This window comes from Eriocheir sinensis, chromosome 26 (assembly GCF_024679095.1).
Source record: "Eriocheir sinensis breed Jianghai 21 chromosome 26, ASM2467909v1, whole genome shotgun sequence".
Lineage (NCBI taxonomy): Eukaryota > Metazoa > Arthropoda > Malacostraca > Decapoda > Varunidae > Eriocheir > Eriocheir sinensis.
In genome coordinates, this window is record NC_066534.1 from 16,058,782 (window position 1) to 16,073,187 (window position 14,406).

At 44.1% G+C, this 14,406-nt stretch overlaps 1 protein-coding gene across 3 annotated transcripts in view; it reads right to left on the bottom strand.

Moving 5' to 3' along the window:
* The window catches only part of LOC127003819 (dual oxidase-like), a 138,542-nt gene that overhangs the window by 113,167 nt on the left and 10,969 nt on the right, over window positions 1–14,406 (bottom strand). For 2 of the 3 annotated variants that reach the window (XR_007757415.1, XM_050870878.1), the window contains exon 1: window positions 7,720–7,909. The exons of the other annotated variant lie outside the window; for it this stretch is intronic. Coding sequence is in view for 1 of the 2 variants with exons in the window: in XM_050870878.1 (XP_050726835.1) it covers window positions 7,720–7,789 (70 nt within the window). In the remaining variant the exon portion in view is untranslated. Of the gene's footprint in view, window positions 1–7,719; window positions 7,910–14,406 lie in introns of those variants that run through there. 3 annotated transcript variants of the gene reach the window in all.

Sequence of the window (14,406 nt, forward strand, 5' to 3'; positions counted from 1 at the left end):
TTCTTCTTGTACCGTTTCTGCTTCTACTTCTTCTAATCCTCCTCCTTCTTATACTTCTATTACGCCTACGACTTATCAGCATCAAGGTTATTACAATCCTCCACGTCCTCCTCTTGATCCTCCTCCCGATCCTCCTTATTGCCATCAACATCACCATCATCCCACGTCAACAAGGCATTCAGTAGCATGCCCTAACCCTCTCCTCTCTCCCCTCCTCCCCAATCCTTCTTTTCCGCACCGAAGCATAAACGATCAATCTGCTTCAGCGCCCCGCCAGCCTCCGCCCCCACCACCGTCAATCACCCTCCGAGATCTCTGTGGCTGTGGCTGCTCGTCTCCTTACCCATAGAGGATAGACCCCCCTTAAGAGTCCCTATGCGTAGAACATGCTCTCCGTTTTCCTCTTCTTCCTCCTTCTCCTCCGTAAATAAATAGTAAGTACGGAAGGGTAGAGATGACGAGAGCTGAATATGTGATGGCTACTTTGAAACTATAAAGAGGTAAGTAACAATCTGCCCCTTCTTTTCCTTCCTCGGTTCTCGGTTCGTTTCTTCCCTCCCTCTTTCTTTCATTCCTTTCTTTCTTTCTACTTTCCTTCTTTCTTTCATTCATTCCTTCCCTCCTTGTTTCCTTCCGGTCTATCTGTCTGTCTTTCTTTCTGCGTGTGTCAACCGTCTATCTAACAGTCTTCCTTGTAGGCGGCCTTGCTTCCCCTCCTCCTCCTCCTCCTAATCATCATCATCAAAGAAAAACACCAGGAAAGTATAACGTGCGAGAAGGGGGGGAAGAGAGGAGGAGGAAGAGTGAGGGGGAAGCGAAAGTGATGAGCCAGTTGAAATGTTTGAGCTAGTGGAAGTGTAGCGTCTCCCCCTCCTCCTCCTCCTCCTTCCCCTCATGAAAAACAGAGTAAGTAGGGAAAGAGGAAGGGGGAAGGGAGGAAGGGGAGGGCGGTGCAAAGTGAGAGTGAAGAGAAGTCAACGAAAGTGAGAGCGAAACCACCACCACCACCACCTCCTCCTCCTCCTCCTCCTCCTCCTTCCCCTCATGAAAAACAGAGTAAGTAGGGAAAGAGGAAGGGAAGGGAGGAAGGGGAGGGCGGTGCAAAGTGAGAGTGAAGAGAAGTCAACGAAAGTGAGAGCGAGACCACCACCACCACCACCTCCTCCTCCTCCTCCTTCCCCTCATGAAAAACAGAGTAAGTAGGGAAAGAGGAAGGGGGAAGGGAGGAAGGGGAGGGCGGTGCAAAGTGAGAGTGAAGAGAAGTCAACGAAAGTGAGAGCGAGACCACCACCACCACCACCACCTCCTCCTCCTCCTCCTCCTCCCACGCCACGCCACTTCGCCTCGACTCGACCCCGTCCAGTTCTGGCAGCCTCCTCCTCTTCTTCTTTTGCCCTCCATCGCACACCACAACAACGCCACCGATTGTGCTGCGGGAAAACACTGAACCACAACATTCCCTCGTTTGGGGTCCTACAGACTTTGGGACATTTTAAGACATTTCGGCGTCCAAGCACACATTTGACAAGGGCTTTCGTAGGAGTTGCAGGCATTTCCAGGGGTAGTTTTATGACCCTGGTGATAGTTTGACCTTTCTTCCGTACCGTGAACCTGATACAGCACTCATTAGGACTCGACTGATCTCTTTTTTGGGCCATTGAATGTAGTTGGTGGAAGCGTTTGACATTACCAACCTTAGACCCCTCGTTCCTTGCAGCTTCTCGTGGTCACTCTGGTAAACGACTGCTCTCTACAATAGACCTCCCCGCACCACCACCACCACCACCACTTGATCTTGGTCTTGATGTCACAGGTGGCTTGAGATTTCTCCCAGCCAGGCCACCACTACCATAACAACAACAACAGCAACAACGAGAACGACAACAACGACCCGCACCACCACCACCACAACAAGGACAACAACAACAACGACGACGCGGAGGACGATTACATGCTCCAGGAAAAGTGAATCAACACACTTTCGCCTCCAGACGGACTCATTTCCGGCAGTTTCCTTCAATGTTATTCTCCGTACGTGTTTTTAAGGGGGGAAAGGGACGAGGAGGATAAAGTTAAGGAAGAAGGAGAAAGGTAAAAAGGAGTAAGGAGAAGATAACGTAAGGAATAAGAAAGGAGATTGTAGGAGGGAGGGAAGGAGGATAAAGTTAAGGAAGAAGAAAGGAAAAAGAAGATAACGTAAGGAATAAGAAAGGAAAGGGAGATGAAGATTGAAGAAGGGAGAGAAGGGAGATAAAGTTAAGGAAAAAGGAAGGAGAAAGGAGAAAAAAAGGAGAAAGGAGAAGATAACATAAGGAATAAGAAAGGAAAGGAAGATGAAGATTGAAGAAGGGAGAGAAGGGAGATAAAGTTAAGGAAAAAGAAAGGAGAAAGGAGAAAAAAAGGAGAAAGGAGAAGATAACATAAGGAATCAGAAAGGAAAGGGAGATGAAGATTGAAGGAGGGAGAGAAGGAGGATAAAGTTAAGAAAGAAGAAAGGAGAAAGAAAGGAGAAAGGAGAAGATAACATAAGGAATCAGAAAGGAAAGTGAGATTAAGATTGAAGGAGGGAGAGAAGGAGGATAAAGTTAAGGAAGAAGAAAGGAGAAAGGCTAAAGAAAGGAGAAGATAACGTAAGGAATCAAAAAGGAAAGGGAGATTAAGACTGAAGGAGGGAGAGAAGGGAGATAAAAGCAAGGAGGAAGAAAGTAGAGGAAGGTAAAAACTGAAGACAAATGGTTCTCCTGGAAGGGGCGGCATCCCTGTACCAACAAGGCCACCGATTAGGCTCAAGGAAAGTATTGTTATTGTCACACTTTCTTATATTTCTCTCATTACGATCACATTCTTATATTTATGTCTTTGCATCAAGGGGACTTTGTTTGGGTCTCTATCATTTGTTTTTATTTCTTCGTGATAACCTTTAATGGATCTCACTAATGATAAGGATAAGAGTAGGAAGAATAATAACAAGAATGAGAGGAAGAATGAGAGACAGAATAATGAGGGTAAGAACTAGTACAATAAGTATAGGATCTAGAACAATAAGAATGACATAAGAACAATAATGATGAGAAAAAGAACAAGGAGAAGAAGAAGAAGAACAGGAATAATAGGAACAAGAAAAAGGAGAAAAAGAACAAGAAGAAGAAGAAGAAGAAGAACAGGAATAATAGAATAAGAAAAATGAGAAGAAGAACAAGAAGAAGAACAAGAACAGGAATAACAGGAACAAGAAAAATGAGAATAAAAACAAGAAGAAGAAGAACAAGAACAATAATAACAGGAACGAGAAAAATGAGAATAAAAACAAGAAGAAGAAGAAGAAGAACAATAATAACAGGAACGAGAAAAATGAGAATAAAAACAAGGAGGAGAAGAACAAGAACAATAATAACAGGAAAAAGAAAAATGAGAATAAAAACGAAAATAAGAACAAAAATACTAAGAAGAGAAATAAAAACAAAAATGATGATAACAAGAATACTCAGAACACCGACAACCCTCTTATTTCCGTCTGAACAGGTTGAGTCATCACGGCCAGTCTCATTTATTGCTTCCTAGTGCACTCGTAAAGGTGTTCCAGGACGATAACTATAACAAAAAACGAAAAACATCAATATTCAACAGTTTTAGCGCTAACTTTGATTTTCTCACGTTACTTGTGTAGGTACGAGAGTTTGAGGCATAAAAATGATAGATACGATATGTGGTTAATACGATAATCACCAGGAAAACGCGACCACAACAACGCCGCCGCGCCTCCCGCCGTGCTTCGTGATAAGTTAATAACCTGCAGCGCTTGTTTATTTGCCATTACGGAGTGAGTCATCGCGCCGCATCTCCCCAGTATTTGTTTGCGCAGGCTGATGCGGTTTATCTTGCGGGGAAAGTTAACCGCAAGATTCACTTTCCCCCCAGCACGCTTGACCTCCGAAGTCGATTCCTCGTAAACAGACGTTCTGACACTCCTTTTTGCCTCACCAGCCTGACTCACCACCCTCCTCGTAGATAGGTGTATGGGCAGGGCTGTAACACTCCTTTTTGCCTCACCAGCCTGACCACCCTCCTCGTAGATAGATAACAGGGGCGGTCTAGCACTATTTGTCGGCTTAACTGACTGATCTATTACGCCAGCATCTCTTTATCTACTTACTTGCATAGATATCGGGTCTGTAACACTACTTTTTGCCTCACCAACCTGACTCACCACCCTCGTAGATAGATAACTGGGGCGGTCTAGCACTATTTGTCGGCTTAACTGACTGATCTATTACGCCAGCATCTCTTTATCTACTTACTTGCATAGATATCGGGTCTGTAACGCTTCTTTTTGCCTCACCAACCTGACTCACCACCCTCGTAGATAGATAACTGGGGCGGTCTAGCACTATTTGTCGGCTTAACTGACTGATCTATTACGCCAGCATCTCTTTATCTGTTTACCTGCATAGATATCGGGTCTGTAACGCTTCTTTTTGCCTCCCTAACCTGCCTCGCCACCCTCGTAGATAAGTGGTATAGGCGTTCTAGCACTGTCGCATTAATTAACTGATGTATTGCCCTAGCATCTCTTTATCTATTAACTTGCATAGATATCGGGTCTGTAACGCTTCTTTTTGCCTCCCTAATCTGCCTCGCCACCCTCGTAGATAAGAGGTATAGGCGTTCTAGCACTATTTGTCGCCTTAACTGACTGATGTATTACGCTTCCATCTCCTATTTATTTACTTGCATACAAATCGGCGCTCGTCACTTGTTTTCGCCTCATCTGACTAACACATCATTGCAGCATCTTCTCGGCTATTCCCACACGTATATCACGGCGTCCATACACATATTATAGCCTTGGCAGACTCGCTCAGTATTGCAACACCCTCACTCAATATTGCAACACCTTTATCGAGTTATGCAGACGTTGTAACACTCCTTTCCGCCTCACCAACCTGCCTCAAAACCCTCGTAGATTGGTGCTATAGGCGTTCCATCACTGTCGCCTTAACTAACTGATGTATTACTCCAGCATTTCTTATTTATTTACTCACATACAAATCGGCGCGCTGTCATTTGTTTCCGCTTTATCTGACTAACACTTTTTTTTTACAACAAAGGAGACAGCTCAAGGGCACAAAAAAAGGAAACAATAATAAAAAAAAACGCTACTCGCTGCTCCTATAAAAAGAATCAAAAGAGGTGGCCGAAAGAGAGGTCAATTTCGGGAGGAGAGTGTACTGATACCCTCCCTTGTTATTCCCACACGTATATATCTGCGCTCAAACACTTGTTATAACCTCGACAGATTCACTCAGTACCGTCTCTTACCTAGCTGTGCATGTAGGCGTCCCAACATATCTCGGCACCATCTATTCAGTTATTCCCCACATGTATATCTCGGCCTCCAAACACTTATTGTTCCCTGGAGATATTTACTTAAGTCTCAGCATCTCTTTCTAGTTATGTATATAGACGCTCTAACACTGGTCTTTGTCTCAACGCGCTGTCCTATATATATATCACGGCAGGGTCTCTTGGTTCTCTCCTTGCAAGCAATCTAATACAGTATCTATCTATTTCTCTTCTTGCAAGCAATATAATACAGTATCTATCTATTTCTCTCCTTGCAAGCAATCTAATACAGTATCTATCTATGGGTTCACAAGATATATAATTGATTTTAACCATTGTATTACGGGAAAACTTTGCTTCTGTGTTCAGCTTCTTTTGGTTTAGACACAAAGATACTACATGGAAATAATTGCTATCTAAATCGTTTTCGCCAACATAGAAATGATTGTATTTGAAATAATTGCAATCAAAATATTCGTATTCGCTAAACTGCCTGACTGACTCGACAGCATCACCGCCCTACCCTTGTAATAGGAAGGAAGCTGAACTTGCATATACCGCTGCTGATAATTTTGTCACGATGGCTGAATCGGAAATGAAATAATAAAAAACATCATATTTAATCGATCGCCCCGTTGGAAAACCAGAAACAGCGGACGACTTTCCCATATTTCTTATTTTCATCGATTTTTCTTTTATTTTCGAGTCTGGAATGAAAATAATGGATGGAGAAGTAAGATAAACTTTTAATCTACCATTCTTAAGTATTAAAAGAAGCTAAAAATGATTGAAAACCAAGATATTATGGGGTTTTCTTGTCTAAATATATGTTTGTTTTGATTATGCCTGGCTTTTAAGAATAATTTGGCACTGGTGAATAACAAGATATGAACGGAAGAACGTGGCAAGGGCTCTGTGCTCGTTACAATCACACAGTCGCATCACAGTAATTGAAGTCTTGCAAATGACACACTTCCTCGGCTTCAAAGAGTTGTGGTAAGATAATGATATGGAAAAGATACAAATGGAAAAGGTGGCTCTGAACGCAACGAGCTTATACCTAGACGGACTATTTCAAACAAGGCTCTGAACTCGACGTGCTCAACTCCTTGGATGCAGATTTCCTACAAGAAGACATCACCAAGCTACAGAAGTGGAACAAAAAGTGGCTGCTCCAGTTTAGTGAAGAAAAATGTGAGGTCATGCATCTTGGGAGGGGATATCCAGCACACCAATACCACATGGGAAACACTCCACTACCCACCACAGAGGCACAGAAGGACCTGGGAGCATATGTTACCAGGCTACCAGTGAAGGCGAAGTCCGTGCCAATCGCAGCGGACGGGTTAAACCTAGACGGACTATTTCAAACAAGGCTCAGAACTTAACGTGCTTAAATCTAGACTGACAATTTCAACACAATAACTGCCGTCCTCCAAATAAAAGAGCTTTAGAGAGGATCTGTGAAACGACGACAGTAAATAAACAAAATAAAAACAAAGGCGCCGCTATTTTTTCACAGGTCTTTCACATAAGCACTATAATATTATACACGAGGGATAGAAAAAAAAGCGCCAGTCCCCGCTCCTGCCTGTCAAATGCAGACATCATAACACATACTACAGGCTTTACAGATCACGGCTCCGCTTGGCTTCAGACGTGGAGTGAAACGGTGACAGCATAAGAAAAAGCGTGCGCACTCCCTCCCCCGCCCCCCCCGCCTCCACCAGTGCCCCGCCAAGGCCGCGAGTAACAGTTCCGTTGAGTCAACAACCATCGCGCCAGACAAATACTGTTGGCCTGTCACCACAAGACGCGCGTAGGGCTAGTGAGCCGCGGCCTCTCCCACACACTGACAATCTTCCCTCATCGCCGAGATTAGGGTGCTATATTACCAGAAATGGGTCGATATGTACTCACGAATACTGTCTTGTGGCAATAGAAGCAGAGTAGGAAAACAAGACTGCCTCCATTAAGCTCATGCAACATTGCCATCCATCACTATCTTAACTAGACTGAACACTCATCTATCATGCAAAGTCCAAAGATCATTTTATAAGGCAGCGATGAAATCTCTCCCACCCACCCCTCGCGGAGTCTCGGGAGCAATGAAGTTTCACTTTTTTTTGTAGTGTATCAGGTAGGCAGCGAGGGCGGGCCCTCGCTGCCGTGGTGGGGCAGGTAAAGTGGACTAGTGAGGTGCCGGGGCCGAGGAGCAGCCCGCCAGCCGGGCACCAAGGCAGGTGATGGCGAGGCGTGTGGGGCGCAAGGCCGCGAGCCTGACGCAGAGGCGGCAGCAGATGTGGAGTGAATGGACTCGAGCTTTAACCTACTTCTTCCACATCAATACAAGAATTAAAACAGTGGGCAGCTTACCTCCTCTTCCGCGGGCACTCCATCCACTCAGAAGGTACACTCCTAGCACTATCCACCGTATGCCATACATGGGGACCTTATTTCCTTAGCCCAGAGAGGCCTCAGCTCGAGTAATGGCAGAACGGAAGAGAAACTGCGAGCAACAACATCCACATCCAGCCAGAGCCTGAGCTACACTGAACGGAACGGGAAACGCGAGTCGGCGAGTGTCAGGTAGCGAGTTGCCAAGCCGCCAATAAAGGTCCCACGTGGAAAGTGTGGCATCACACCTGGTCCCCGAGGCTCCCAGGGACAGGTGAGAGGGAGAGAAGAAACCAGCCGCGGCAGGGAAATTTGTTTTCCTGAAACCTACTTTCTAGGGAATGTTTGGCTGAAAATAATTGTTGAGTGAAAACACTAACAGTCATTTGTGAGCACCTCGCCGAAGACCACGCTGCCACACCCCGCGGTGGCTGCCGGGCACCTGCTGCTTGCTGATGAAAGTAATGCGAGCTAATTCATCCGCGTTCATTCCTCTCCTACACTGTCCCCACACATTCAACGCTACACACATCAAGAGTTTTCATAACCCTGTTCTGTGGTGTGAGGGTCGAGTCGCTGAGTCAACACACATTCCTGGAAAGCTTCACGCCTTACTCACAGCCTCGCCGCCACACCAGGCGAGCATCTGAACCGAGTGATTAGCCAACACGCTCAGTGACCTTGGCATCGTGTAAGGCGTGGAGCCGCCCCCGCTTAGGTCCGGGAGCACCTCACAATGTTTGCCTTGCATCAGGGGCGTCCATCTGGGAGGGACTTAGTTAACACACGCTACCGAAAGACTTTCCTTGAATGAAAGGACGGTGCGTGTCTTACCCTAACATAATGGTATTCAACACCACACAATCTTTACCGTATATCACAGGAGCCATCTCGAGGGGACGCTTCGCAAAAACTACCGAAGGACTCCTGACCACTTGAGGCTTCTTGGGCTGGAGGGAAGAACGGTACCTGTGGCTTACCCGCACATAACACCGCACAACCTTTGCTGTATGTCTCGGGACGCCATCTTTAGGGGACTTGTCCATCATAAACTAGCGAAGATTCCTGACCACCAGAGCTCACCACTAATCATCGAGGCCTCGCTGGGTGGTTTGTTATACACGAGCAGAAGGATTGACACTACGCCTGGCTTAAATCAGGTACCATACGAGTTAGGTGACGCTTATAAGGCCAATTCAAGGTCACAGTGGGCGGAGGGGTAGCTGGTCTGTCCTATGCACGCTGCTGTTCCTTGTGTGAGACGTGACTGAGGAATTATATGAGCGAGCCGATACGTACGAGAACTTAATTTAGATTTCTGAGTATTTCTAACCAGACTCAAGCCAACAGCCACACAGCACCGGTGGAATAGACCGTAGATGAAAAGGAAGTGGCAAAAGGGGACGAAGGAAGGGAATAGACAGTAGTATAAGAATAGTATAGTAGTTAGGACAATACTAAAAACAATATTATGGTTATGGTGCGTTCGCTAATTCGTACGCACTTTTGAAATTAGAATCCCGAAGTACTCTATATAATATAATTAAGCCGAGGAATAAAAGGGAACAAAAAAAGAGATACTGTCTGAAAAGAGTGTGAGGAGAAGTCTTTGTGTTGATTGTCCTTCATTTTCCTGCAAATTTTCCACTCGCAGCTTTTTTTTTCCTGGTTGGTGGGAATTAATATGAGAGAGAGAGAGAGAGAGAGAGAGAGAGAGAGAGAGAGAGAGAGAGAGAGAGAGAGAGAGAGAGAGAGAGAGAGAGAGAGAGAGAGAGAGAGAGAGAGAGAGAGAGAGAGAGAGAGAGAGAGAGAGAGAGAGAGAGAGAGAGAGAGAGAGAGAGAGAGAGAGAGAGAGAGAGAGAGAGAGAGAGAGAGAGAGAGAGAGAGAAAGGCTTAGCTATTTGAAGGGGCGCATCACCAGGATCTTGGGGCGTCTGGGAACACCCCCAAAATTTCACCACCGGAAATAGGAAAAAAAATACCAAATAAATAGTTAAAAAAAGTTACAATTATAAACGTTTTCCTGCTTAAGGAATCCACGCTAACAACAGAGAACCCGGACAACAATAGAAGCCTTAGCCCCCCCCCCCCTCCCCCCGCTGACTGGCTGACTGGTTGGCAACAAAACTGGTTCACCCACAAAAATAAGAAGCACGCTGAATTTAGCTTGCTTTTTTTTTTTGGTGGAGGAAGTCCTTGAGATGAGGTTTTAAGTCAGTAGTAAAGTTTTGGACTCTCATTTCTTCTGGTATTCTTCTGGTTTTTTTTTTGTTGTTGTTGTTTGTTTCTTGAGATGGGATTTTAAGATTGTAATAAAGTTTCGGGTTCTCTTTATTTTCTGTCAACCTTCTGTCTATTTTTGTTGGTGCTTTCCTCTTGCTACTATATTTCAGAGCAGCGGTTTATATGTAGTGTCCTGAGTCTGTACTGAGTCTCGTAACATCACACTTACATTCCTTTTAGTTCCGTGAGATGAGATTTTCAGTCTGTAGGAAAGTTTGGAGTTCTCTTTCTCTTCTGTCATCCTTCTGTCTACTTTTTCTGGTGCTTGCAGGGGTTAAAATGTATTGTCTAAGTAAGTCGTGGGTCTCGAAACATCACACCGACATTTTTTTCGTTCCGTGAGATGAGATTTTCAGTCAGTAGGAAAGTTTGGAGTTCTCTTTCTCTTCTGGCATCCTTCTGTCTAGTTTTGCTGGTGCTTGCAGGGGTTAAAATGTATTGTCTAAGTAAGTCGTGGGTCTCGAAACATCACACTTACATTCCTTTTAGTTCCGTGAGATGAGATTTTCAGTCAGTAGGAAAGTTTTGAGTTCTCTTTCTCTTCTGTCATTCTTCTGTCTAGTTTTGCTGGTGCTTGCAGGGGTTAAAATGTATTGTCTAAGTAAGTCGTGGGTCTCGAAACATCACACTTACATTCCTTTTAGTTCCGTCAGTAGGAAAGTTTCGGGTTCTCTTTAAATTTCTGACATCCTTCTGCTTACTTTTTGGGGCCTTCCTCCGCTCACTTCTTTGGGGCAGAGCGACGAGTATATGCACTGGGTTAAGCCGGTGGCGTGACGCACTTATTGTAAAAAATAGTAAGGGATTCACAACCCTTGAGGACTTTCCATAAATAAATCCGGACTGCCACCACCAACCCTCCCTTACGAAGCCAAGGAGAGGGGAGAGGGAGGGAGGAGAGAGAGAGAGAGAGAGAGAGAGAGAGAGAGAAAGCTCCACCACCACCATTAAATAAAACAACAATAGTGAAGATGATGATAATGATGATGATGATGATGATGATGATGATAAGACAGCTCTACTAAGAATCACAACAACAACAACAACAACAACAACAACAACAACAACAACAACAACAACAACAACAACAATAATAATAATAATAATAATAATAATAATAATTGCCACTCTTCAGACCATAACCTTCATGTCATCTCTCAACGAATTCTTTTCCTCCTTCAGTTCCATGATTGACAGAAAAGGTGACCCTTACGACGATCAAGGAGGAGGAGGAGGAGGAGGAGGAGGAGGAGGAGGAGAGTTAACAGAAGAGGAATACACATAAAAGAAAAAGAATAAGAATAAGAGGGAAGAAGAAGAAGAAGAAGAAGAAGAAGAAGAAGAAGAAGAAGAAGAAGAAGAAAGAAAGAAAGAAAGAAAGAATGAAAAAGAAAAAAGAAAGGATGAAGAAGAAGAAAGAAAGAAAGAAAAAAGAACAAGAACAAGAATAAAAAAAAATAAGAAAAAAGAAAAAAAAGTAGGAAAAGAAGAAGACACGACGGAGGAAAGAAGAACAAGAAAAAAGTAAAACAAAAACAAAAACAAGACCAAGAAGAAGAAGAAGAGAAAGAAGAAGAAGAAGAAGAAGAAGAAGAAGAAGAAGAAGAAGAAGAAGAAGAAGAAGAAGAACAAGAAGAACAAGAAGAAGAACAAGAAGAAGAAGAAGAAGAAGAAGAAGAAGAAGAAGAAGAAGAAGAAGACTAAGAAAAAGAAGAAGAAGTAGGAAAAGGAGGAGGAATAGAAGGGAAAAACGAAAAGAATGAGAAATAGGAGGAGGAGGAGGAGGAGGGGAAGTACAGGAGGAGAAAGAGGGAAGAAAGAAGAGAAGGAGGAGGAGGAGAAGCAGGAATTTCCGGAACAAAATCAACAGGGTAACGATGAGAGAGAGAGAGAGAGAGAGAGAGAGAGAGAGAGAGAGAGAGAGAGAGAGAGAGAGAGAGAGAGAGAGAGAGAGAGAGAGAGAGAGAGAGAGAGAGAGAGAGAGAGAGAGAGAGAGAGAGAGAGAGAGAGAGAGAGAGAGAGAGAGAGAGAGAGAGAGAGAGAGAGAGAGAAAGAAAAGAGGAAACAAAGAAAGAAAATAAATAAAAAGAAAGACAAATAGACAAAGAAAAAAGAAAAAGAAAGAAAAGTAGAGAGAGAGAGAGAGAGAGAGAGAGAGAGAGAGAGAGAGAGAGAGAGAGAGAGAGAGAGAGAGAGAGAGAGAGAGAGAGAGAGAGAGAGAGAGAGAGAGAGAGAGAGAGAGAGAGAGTGGCTGGGCGTGACGTAAGAGGGAAAATGATGAGGCAACAAGTCTGCCGAGAGAGCGCGCGGGGGGAGGGGGGGGGCTGAGTGGCTGTCGGGGCTGCCTGAAGGCTGTGTATAGGCGTGAGTGACGGGGAAGGGCGCTCAACCCCCCCCACTCCCCACCCCCCTCCCCCCTCCCCCCCTTCCTCCCCCCCTCTCCCCCCTCCCCCCCATGACGGAAGATAAGCTGCCCCCCCAAGTTAGTTAGTTCATCACCCTCCTCTTCCTCCTCTTCTTCCTCCCTTCCCTTCCTCCTCCTCCTCCTGTTTCCCCGGGTTTTTTTTTTTTTTTACTTTTTTTTCTCTTTCTCCTTCCTTCCCTTTCTCTCTTTATCCTTTTTCCTCGTTTTTTTCCTCTTCTTTTACTTTTTCTTCTTTTTTTCCTCTTTCTCCTCCATTCCCTTTCTTCTCCTCGTCCTTTTTCCTCTTTATTTTCCTTTTCTTTTCTTTTCTTCTTTTTCCTCTTTTTCCTTCCATCCCTTTCTTCTCCTCGTCCTTTTTCCTCGTTTTTTTCCTTTTTCTTTCACTTTTTTTTTGTATTTTTCATTTTTTTTTCTTATTATTATTCTTTTTTTGTTCTGAACTGAATACCGAAGCACTTTCATCCGCTCTGCCGGCATTAAAATTCACCAGAGCGGGCAACCTCGTCATGAGCCAATAATAGACTTTCTGTTGCCTGCCTTTCCGTGCTTCCGTGTTTCTTCTTCCCTCATTCTTCTTCTTCTTCTTCTTCTTCTTCTTCTTCTTCTTCTTCTTCTTCTTCTTCTTCTTCTTCTTCTTCTTCTTCTTCTTCTTCTTCTTCTTCTTCCTCGTCTTCTTCTTCTTTTTGTTCTTCTCTTGTTCTTGTTCTTTTTGTTCTTGATCTTCTTCTTGTTACTCTTCTTCTCCTCTTCATGATGTGTGTGTGTGTGTGTGTGTGTGTGTGTGTGTGTGTGTGTGTGTGTGTGTGTGTGTGTGTGTGTGTGTGTGTGTGTGTGTGTGTGTGTGTGTGTGTGTGTGTGTGTGTGTGGACTGACAAATTATTATTATTATTATTATTATTATTATTATTATTATTATTATTATTATTATTATTATTATTATCATTATTATTTCATATTGTTCCCTCTTGCGTCACCGACATTTTTTATTCTCTCTCCCTCTCTCTTTCTATCTATCTATCTTTACATTCTTCTCTCTCTCTATCTATTTATCCTTTTCTCTCATTTATTTACTCCCTCAGGCATTTTCCATCACGTTTGTGGCGGGAAATTCCAGTTCTCCTCCCTCCATCCTCTTTCTCCTCCTCCTCCTCCTCCTCCTCCTCCTCTGACCGAGACACACGTAGCAGCTCGTTAATTGCACAAAGTCACTGCTCGGAACGGCTTGGTTAGGCTGGCAGGTGTTGGGTGGAGTGGTGACTGACTGACTGACTGACTGACTGACTGACGGAGGAGCAGGGGAGGGGAAACGAAGGAGGAAAGAGCCAAAGAAAGAAGGAGATAAAGAAATGAAGGAGGGATGGATGGGTGGAAGGAAGGAGGGAGTGAAGGAAAGAAGGAAGAAGGAAAGAAGGAGGGAAGAAAGGAAAGAGAGAGAAACAAGGAGAAAGGAGAAAGGGAGGAAGGAAGAAAGAAAGAAAGAAAGAAAGAAAGAAAGGAGGGAAGGAAGGAAGGAAGAAGGAGGGAAGAAAGGAAAGAGAGAGAAACAAGGAGAAAGGACAGAGGGAGGAAGGAAGGAAGAAAGAAAGAAAGAAAGAAAGAAAGAAAGGAGGGAAGGAAGAAAGAAAGAAAGAAAGAAAGAAAGTAAGAAAGAAAGGAAGGAAGGAAGGATGGAGGAAAAAAAGGAAATAGAGAGTAGCAAAGCAGAGAGGAAGGAAGGAAGGAAGGAAGGAAGGCAGGAAAAAAGGAATGAAGAGTAATGGGATGGATGGGGAGAATAAGATGGAATAATAGAAGAATTTTGAACTGGGTCAAGGCTTTTAGGAAGAGGAAGGAAAAAGGTGCAAATCAATGGTAAAAAGATCTGACTGGGGATGTGTTACGAGTGGGGTCCCACAAGGTTCGGTATTAGGTCCACTTTTGTTTATTATTTATATCAATGACTTAGACACAGGAATTAG